At 39.3% G+C, this 10,000-nt stretch overlaps 1 protein-coding gene across 4 annotated transcripts in view; it reads left to right on the forward strand.

Annotated features, from left to right (window-relative positions):
- LOC133636338 (gastrula zinc finger protein XlCGF48.2-like) overlaps positions 1-10,000 on the forward strand; it is a 359,822-nt gene that overhangs the window by 5,255 nt on the left and 344,567 nt on the right. For 3 of the 4 annotated variants that reach the window (XM_062030295.1, XM_062030296.1, XM_062030298.1), the window contains exon 2: positions 8,910-9,620. In XM_062030295.1, coding sequence (XP_061886279.1) covers positions 8,910-9,620 — 711 coding nt within the window. The remainder of the gene's footprint in view (positions 1-8,909; positions 9,621-10,000) is intronic. The other variant, XM_062030297.1, reaches the window with a different exon arrangement.

Raw genomic sequence — 10,000 nt, forward strand, 5'->3', positions numbered from 1 at the left:
CATATGCCGCAAATTGTCCTCCTTTTTGGATTAATGGAAATGGTCACCCTACGTTAATAACGTCATCATTCATAATGGTTATTACGGCCATTTTCCATATGTAAACGATGTCGGTTCTCGAGAGAAAGGACGCTTGACGAGTAAAATAAATTGATAAACATGTCAAAAATAAGTTTGGATGGGACTGGATGGAAAGGGAAATCACTGATACTGTTGGGAAGAAGGAAGTTACGACTTTGTTCTGTGATTTTATTCGGAAAATCGATGGTCCCGGAAAGGTTTTGTGCACGTGGTGTCATGATAATATTGACTATGGATCACAAGGTTTCAAGGCTTTGGAAGTACATGCGAAACGCCAAAAACATATAAAACAACTTGAAGCAAAGAAAACAAACTTTTCACTAGCTGCTACTTTTGGATGTCAACCGAAAGTGAGCAAACCTTACGGACTTCATCTTTTGTTTACTTCGACAACTGCCGTAGATATCAAGAGGAAAGATTGCAGACAGGGTTGTTAATAATGAGGTAAGCTAAAAAATATTTGCTTGCGAAATACGCATGTTTGTTTTAAATATTAACCAATTATTGCTTTGCGAAATATAAATGTTTTTTTCTAAAAATAAAAAGCCACGTGAAAATATATTATGAAATTACAGAAATTCAAAGAGTCGCATTATTGATTCCAGTTAACAATTTATTTGAAATAAATTTGCATATAATACTATTTTGTAATATCAAGTTCTTATGTAGTCTCTTGAAACTATTGTCAGTGGTGTAACAATCTTGAAGGTAAATATTTTCACACTTGTTTCATGCAATATGTCAGTGTCCTCACATTATTATTATTTCCTATTTTCAAATATGAGTAAACAATACTAAACATGTTTAATTATTTTCATAAATGTATATCCTAATATGGCGAAAATAATGAAATGTTTACATTACATTACATTACATGAAGTAATGTGGTCATACTGTAAATGAAGTGTAGATAATATCACTGATCAATGTGACACCTGTGGATGTGAAATGAACACAAGATGTAAATATTAGTGACTAAATACTGTTGGGACTGAACCATATACAGTGATTCATTAGGATCATTGGGTTATGTATGTTCTATTAATGATGTTTTCATGTCTTTAAACACTAAAATATTTTCTTCAAAAGGTGCTGTCTTTGTTAATTTTAGCATGTTAAATTGGTGAAAAACCAGGAGCTTCGAGCTTGAGTCATTAGTAGCCGCTCTATTCTGCCTATAAAGTTCTCTAAATAACATCCTAAAACCCCCTTCAACATTTTAAATACACACTGTAAGTATATATGTAATGTAGTAACATTCTTAATAACATGTCATATTTACATAACTTGCTCATTTTAAGCATACAATGTCTGCTCTCACTGGGATGCCGACTGATGGGATGTTCATATCTTCCCGTTTAGATGAAGAATTAATCCTCACAAAGGGTAAAAAAGGGTGGGTGCAAAAGAGCATATTTTTGTGTCTTTCTTGCCATCTCCAGGTCTAAGTTGGATGTCAAAGTTGACCAAGTTCTCGGTTTATGTCCACAACCTTCACCATATAAGTGAGAAGCATGATTTATAATCTAGAATTAGCTTTCACCATCTTAGAGGCGAGGAAGCAGCTCAGTATGTCAATATAACAGCATAAGATAGTTTTGATTTGATTAGATTTTTATTAAGGATCCCCATTTGCTGGTTGCCTCAACAACCCACTAGTCTTCCTGGGGTCCACAATTCAATACAATTACAAGTAAAAGCATATAATTATAACTACACAATACAGAAAAAAATAAAAGCATCAATAAAAAAACTAGCAAACCACAATAATAAATACAGAATAATAAATACCATATAAATATAACTACACAATATAAAACCAAACAAATCATCAACGAGCAAACTAATTTAAAGACTCAGATAAAATATTACTCTCTTTTTAAAAACCTGTTTACTTTCAATGCTGGTGAGAATTTGAGGCAGGTTATTCCAGAGCAATAAAGATCTATAAATAAAAGATTTCCACAAAGCATTCTTCCTGGGACGAGGGAGTACAAAATGCCCCTCACTGGATGCCCTGGTATTATGATTATGTATAGTGCTACTGTGAACTATTTGGGCCATGAGAAAAGCAGGAGTTTTACTAGCGGTTAGTGATTTGAGCAATATAAGAGTATTAGCTGACAACCTGTTCTGCACTGTTAGCTAGGAAAGAGAAGCATGCATTTGGTTCACATTGGTTCTTAGTGAACAACCAAGAACCAGCCTTGCTGCCCTATTCTGGACAATCTGGAGTTTACTGATCTCACCACTTGCAGCAGACGCCCAAACTGTAGAACAATAGTCAAGATGACACAAGACCAAACTCTTAACAATTTGACAAAGAAGAGGTGGATCAACAAAAGCAGCACATTTCCTGGAAATACCAACAGCCCTTCCCATCTCTGTAACTATATCACTGATATGATTTGACCAGGATAGAGTGCAGTCCAGCCTCACTCCAAGGAGCTTGGCACTTCTGACCTGTTGAACTGTTGAAATACTTAGTCTCAAATCCAACTTTGGGTCACAAGATAACCCTTGCCTACTCCCCAATGTAATACTTTTTGTTTTTGAGGTGTTATCCAAACTTCTGCTATTAGACAAGCTGCCATTAAGATACACCTGTTGTGATCTTGAGGACAAATAACTCTGTATCCACATTAAAGCAGAAGTATTAAAACTATAACATTTAAGTTTGTCAATTAAAAGAGAGTGGTCAATCACGTCAAATGCAGCACTAAAATCTAACAGCACAGCTCCAAGCAACATAGAATTATCTATAGCATTAAGCCAATCGTCCGTCATTTGTATAAGAGCAGTGGACGTAGAGTGGCCCGTTCTATATGCATGTTGACAATCAGTTGCTAGCCCATTTGATTGAAAGTAAGCTTGAATTTGTGCATACACACATTTCTCCAGTATTTTACATAACCCAGGTAGGATGCTTATTGGTCTAGAATTGCCCTCATTGAAAGCCAATTTGGTATCCTTATGTAGAGGAGTAACCTTAGCCACCTTCCATATCTTTGGACACAGGCCCACTTGTAAACATTTATTAAAAATATGACAAACAGGCACTGATATGATACCAGCAGTCATTTTCAGTAACTTACTATCCAGGTTGTCTACACCAGCTACTTTGTTGTCCGGAAGAGAGTGTAGTAACCTCTCAACCTCACTGACTTCAACCTGATGAAAATTGAATTCACAGTCCTTATTATCCATTATAATATTCCTAATGAGGTCAGCTGATTTGTTGTTGTTGGATATATGCATACCATGCCTTAATTGAGATACCTTGTCAACATAATAGTTATTAAAATGATTGGCCATAATAGTTATTAAAATGATTGGCAATGTCACATGGCTTAGTGAGTACCAACCCATTTGATTCCACAAAAGGTGTACAGACATTGTTCTTCCTACCCATGATTTCATTCAAAACATTCCATAAGTTTTTGCTATCATATCTCACATCATATGTCTTGGTTTAACTCTTATCTTACTGACAGGATGCAGTGCGTCTCCCATAACAATGTGACCTCGGACTATGTCAAGGTAACGTGCGGAGTTCCCCAGGGTTCGGTTCTTGGCCCTGCACTCTTTAGTATCTACATGCTGCCTCTAGGTGACATCATACGCAAGTACGGTGTTAGCTTTCACTGTTATGCTGATGACACCCAACTCTACATGCCCCTAAAGCTGACCAACACGCCGGACTGTAGTCAGCTGGAGGCGTGTCTTAATGAAATTAAACAATGGATGTCCGCTAACTTTTTGCAACTCAACGCTAAGAAAACGGAAATGCTGATTATCGGTCCTGCTCAACACCAACATCTATTTAATAATACCACCTTAACATTTGACAACCAAACAATTAAACAAGGAGACTCGGTAAAGAATCTGGGTATTATCTTCGACCCAACTCTCTCGTTTGAGTCACACATTAAGAGTGTTACTAAAACGGCCTTCTTTCATCTCCGTAATATCGCTAAAATTCGTTCCATCTTGTCCACTAGCGACGCTGAGATCATTATTCATGCGTTCGTTACGTCTCGTCTCGATTACTGTAACGTATTATTTTCGGGCCTCCCTATGTCTAGCATTAAAAGATTACAGTTGGTACAAAATGCGGCTGCTAGACTTTTGACAAAAACAAGAAAGTTTGATCATATTACGCCTATACTGGCTCACTTGCACTGGCTTCCTGTGCACTTAAGATGCGACTTTAAGGTTTTACTACTTACGTATAAAATATTACACGGTTTAGCTCCAGCCTATCTCGCCGATTGTATTGTACCATATGTCCCGACAAGAAATCTGCGTTCAAAAAACTCCGGCTTATTAGTGATTCCCAGAGCCAAAAAAAAAGTCTGCGGGCTATAGAGCGTTTTCTATTCGGGCTCCAGTACTCTGGAATGCCCTCCCGGTAAAAGTTAGAGATGCTACCTCAGTAGAAGCATTTAAGTCCCATCTTAAAACTCATTTGTATAATCTAGCCTTTAAATAGACCCCCCCTTTTTTAGACCAGTTGATCTGCCGTTTCTTTTCTTCTCTCCTCTTCTCCCCTGTCCCTTGCGAGGGGGAGTTGCATAGGTCCGGTGGCCATGGATGAAGTGCTGGCTGTCCAGAGCCGGGACCCCGGGTGGACCACTAGCCTGTGCATCGGTTGGGGACATCTCTGCGCTGCTGACCCGTCTCCGCTCGGGATGGTTTCCTGTTGGCCCCGCTGTGGACTGGACTCCCGCTGATGTGTTGGATCCACTGTGGACTGGACTTTCACAATGTTATGTCAGACCCACTCGACATCCGTTGCTTTCGGTCTCCCCTTGAGGGGGGGGGTTACCCACATATGCGGTCCTCTCCAAGGTTTCTCATAGTCATTCACCGACGTCCCACTGGGGTGAGTTTTTCCTTGCCCGTATGTGGGCTCTGTACCGAGGATGTCGTTGTGGCTTGTACAGCCCTTTGAGACACTTGTGATTTAGGGCTATATAAATAAACATTGATTGATTGATTGATATAACCTCTGTTTGTAATATTCCCTTTTTTTCAGTTTGTTTAACTTTGTGACCTGGTTTCTTAAGGAACAGTACTTATGCCTGTCATCAATTAAACCTGAGTTGACGGAGGCTTTTTTAGCCATGTCTCTTTCTGTCATTAAACTCCTAAGTCCATTATCAATCCATGGGGCAGACTTACTTTTGACTGAAAACTTTTTCAAAGGGGCATGCTTGTCCACAACACTCATGTACATTAACATAAATAAGTCCAGTGCAGCCTCAGGGTCTTCCTCACTGCACACCTTGTTCCAATTTAAACAGGATATTTCATCAATGAAACATTCTTCATCAAATCTCTTATAAGACCTTGTAAAAATAATTTTCGCTTTAGGTTTAGGAACCCTTGTCTTTTTAGTGACTGCTATTATATTGTGGTCAGTAAAACCTACAGGAACCGAGGCTTCTTTGGAGCATTGGTCCGGAACATTTGTATAAATATGATCAATGCATGTCGCTAAAATAATACCATCACTATTACTACCTATTCTCGTGGGAGGGGCAACAATTTGGGACAGATTGCAAGCATTTAAAATGGATAGTAACTTATTTTTGTTTGTACACCCCTGTCCCAGCCAGTCAACATTCATATCACCCAGTAAATAGATGTCTCTATTCTCATCTGATATCCTGTCAAACATCTCACATAACTCCTTCAGATACAGAGCATCAGCACTAGGAGGCCTATAGAAACAGCATACTAGAATTGGTTTCAAATACCTGCACACAAATAGCTTCAATGCTCTCCCTCATCAAATCATTACGCACTTTGATAGATAAATGATTCTGAACATAAATAGCCACCCCACCCCCAAACCTGTTCCTATCTTTCCTAAAAATTGAGAACCCCTCAATGGCTACAACTGAATCAGAAAAGGAATCATCAAGGTGGGTCTCAGAAATGGCAAAGATATTAATGAAATGATCTCTGATAATACACTCTACTTCCTGATACTTATTACGCAGGCTGCATACATTCACGTGAGCTAACACCAGGCCCCTATGAAGGCCCAGCTTAGTGCAGGACATAACAGTTACTTCTGTGAGCAATGCGCCGCTAAAAGTAGGTCCTTAATGTTAGCCCTTATAATAACAATATCGCTAATACTTGGTTTTTATTCAGGTCACAAATTGTAAATGGAGTATTGTTGGCAGTTTTTGGATGGTTATTTGGAGGACTTTGTGGGTCTAATAGAGGAGCTCCCATTGACTCCAAAGTTAGCTGATTTTTGCTCACGTTTATTTACTAATTAGAATACATAAACATTTAAAACACGTCTTATATAAGGATTGTGAATGATAGGCGACATTTTTCAAAAAGTGCAGTTTCCTTTGAATTTGTCAGATAAGTAAACAGTCCTTCAAATTAAAGATGACAAACAATTGAGGTTGTTTATAGATATTATCCACAATGAAGTTACAGTAAAACTAAGCACACAAGGGAAAGTACATTCATATACACATGAAGTACACATACGTGTAAGAATCATGTTAACCACCAGAATATCGTCTCGTTCTCCTAAAGCCAATATCGAGTATCCTTTGGTGAGCTGACCGTATCGTCACACCCTTAGTTAAAAGCACACCATCCCCATGACATGACACTTCCACGTGATGTAGAACAGGAGTACCACATTTTAAACATATACACTAAGGGTGTAACAGTGATCAGTGCAACAGCGGGCAGTCATGAATGCTAAGCATAACAATAACATACATATACACACAGGGTCCATTGCCAGGGTTCATGTTGTCAACATATATCAATCAATGTTTATTTATATAGCCCTAAATCACAAGTGTCTCAAAGGGCTGCACAAGCCACAACAACATCCTCGGTTCAGAGCCCACAAAAGGGCAAGGAAAAACTCACAACCCAGTGGGAAGTCGATGTGAATGAGAGGACCGCAGCTGTGGGTGACCCCCCCCTAGGGGAGACCGGATGCAATGGACGTCGAGTGGGTCTAGTATAATATTGTGAAAGTCCAGTCCATAGTGGATCTAACATAATAGTGAGAGTCCAGTCCATAGTGGGGCCAGCCGGAGACCATCCCGAGCGGAGACGGGTCAGCAGCGCAGAGATGTCCCCAACCGATGCACAGGCGATCGGTCCACCCCGGGTCCCGACTCTGGACAGATATATATATGTATATATGTATATATGTATATATGTATATGTATATATATATATATATATATATATATATATATATATATATATATATATATATATATATATATATATATATATATATATATATATATATATGTATATATATATATATACATATATATATATACATATATATATATATATATATAAAATGAAAACTAAATAAGATAAGACTCAGACTTGGTTTCTTATCAAAACCTTTCTACATATAAAGTGCAACATTAAACTGCTTCAAGGTGTTGCTCAGATTAAATAAAATGACATAACTTTTCTTCTACATACAAAAAGTGCAACATTAAACAGTTTCAAGTCAACTCATCCTCAGATTAACTTTTCTTTTCCCCCCTCAGCCTTTAACCCTGGTGACTTTCACTCAATCTTCATGTTTTCTGCCAGAAAAATCAGTTTATCCACACAAAATACCCTTTCGCTGGGCACGGAGGTAGCAGGTATGGCGAGGTAGTGCCTGGCTAACTTGGCAGTAAGGGGATATACGGGCTCATTGTTCTTCCACCATAGAAGTGGCTCAAAATATAGTTTTTAATGCAATATGGTCTTAAAACTGCTGCTATAAAAACACCAACGGCATTCGTTATTGCTTTAGCCCTGCCTGACTCGCCGAGGAGAGGCTGCTTGAATGTGGTGGTAGCTGTGTTTGTTTGTCTTTCTCTTCGTTGAAGCAATGTTATTCATTGTTGTATTGCACCGCAAAGCCGAAGTGTTACCAAACGGGAGATCTTAACGAGGCAAAAGCATCTTCCAGCTCTGGCTTTTACATCATTTAGTATCCCGGTCGCTGCTAGCATGCCGTGTGTTGTGCCTCGGTGTGCATTGTTTACACAACGAACGGTGCGCTACTTAATATGTTCCTGTGGAAACTCGTTCGGTACATCTCTGAACCAAACCAAACCCCCCGTACCGAAACAGTTCAATACAAATACACGTACTGTTACACCCTTAATACACATACATCTGAAGAATATAAAAAATATAAAAAATTAATATATTTGGTGGGCCAAACAAAATGACTCGGCGAACCAATGTTTGGTATGGGCGATATGACCTAAAATCTATATCCTAATAACAATATATGTCACTATATATCATTTGGTATATGATTGATAATAGAAGAATTTCAAAACTGCTTAGAAAAGCTCCTAATTTGGCAGCTGACATATGCAGTAACATATTGTGTCATTTCTAATTGTATTATTTTGTCGAAACAATTATTATTAATGTACTTGTTTATTTACTGTTAATATCTGGTTACTTTCTTTGAGAAAATAATACTGGAAATGATGTAATATTTTACTGCATATTTCAGCAACTAAATTAGGAGCCTGTGTAGCCTGTTTTAAAATGGTTCTATTAGTAATTCTATATGAAATAATATATTGCAAAATCAATTTTAAACCATATTGTCCATCCATAGTAAAAAGTCCTGTCGTCCTGGTTTGTTTTTATTTTCCTGTGAATAATGTTGTAAAGAGCAGCGTGTTTGTGCGTTACTGAGATTTCAAGACAGTTCATACGATAACTTGTTTTTCCTAAGTGCATGTAAAAGTACTGAATGCATTGTGTGACTGAGCAAAGATGGTGTGTTTGTCTTGCAGACGTCTGTGAAGATTATCTTCACCCTAAGCAACAGCAGTGGAGCTTCAGGATGCAGACGGAGGAGCCACAGCCCTCCCACATTAAGAAAGAAGAGGAATACCCACTCATCCCCGATTTTAAAGAGGAAGAGGAGGACCCACTGACACCCAATTTTAAAGAGAAAGCGGTGGATCCACTGAGCCCTCACATTAAGGTGGAAGAGGAGGACCCACTGAGCCCTCACATTAAGGAGGAAGAGGTGGATCCACTGAGCCCTCACATTAAGGAGGAAGAGGAGGACCCACTGAGCCCTCACATTAAGGAGGAAGAGGTGGATCCACTGACCCCTCACGTTAAGGAGGAAGAGGAGGACCCACTGACCCCTCACATTAAAGAGGGAGAGGTGGATCCACTGACCCCTCACGTTAAGGACGAAGAGGAGTACCCACTGAGCCCTCACGTTAAGGAAGAAGAGGAGGACCCACTGAGCCCTCACATTAAAGAGGAAGAGGAGGAACACAGCATCAGTCAGCATGTTGAAGGAGTGGAGGAGGTTGATGTCACCAAGATGCCAGTGACTGGTGTCCCTGTGAAGAGTGAAGATGATGAGGTCAAAGGTGAGAGTGAGGAGAAGAGAAGCAGCAGCTCAACACAACACATGACAACAGAAGCTGATGGAGACCACTGTGGAGGATCACAAGCAGACAAGATCTTAGCTCCACTATCAGATAGTGAGGACACAACGTCACACTCTCCTGACACTGATGATGAACACTCTAAACATGATGCAACATGTCACACTGACAACACTCACTTCACATGTTCTCTCTGTCACACAACTTTTATATCTCCTAGTTATTTGAAAAGACACATGAGAACACACACTGGAGAAAAACCTTTTTTATGTTCAATCTGCGGTAAAGATTTTACTCGAAGGGAACATTTCCAAAAATGGGACTCATTACCTCCCTGCTTGGCACTCAGCATCAAGGGTTGGAATTGGGGGTTAAATAACCATAACAATTATTCCCAGGCGCGACAACCGCTGCTGCTCACTGCTCCCCTCACCTCCCAGGGGGTGATCAAGGGTGATGGGTCAAATGCAGAGAAT

Source organism: Entelurus aequoreus, linkage group LG20 (assembly GCF_033978785.1).
Source record: "Entelurus aequoreus isolate RoL-2023_Sb linkage group LG20, RoL_Eaeq_v1.1, whole genome shotgun sequence".
NCBI classification, from domain to species: Eukaryota; Metazoa; Chordata; class Actinopteri; order Syngnathiformes; family Syngnathidae; genus Entelurus; species Entelurus aequoreus.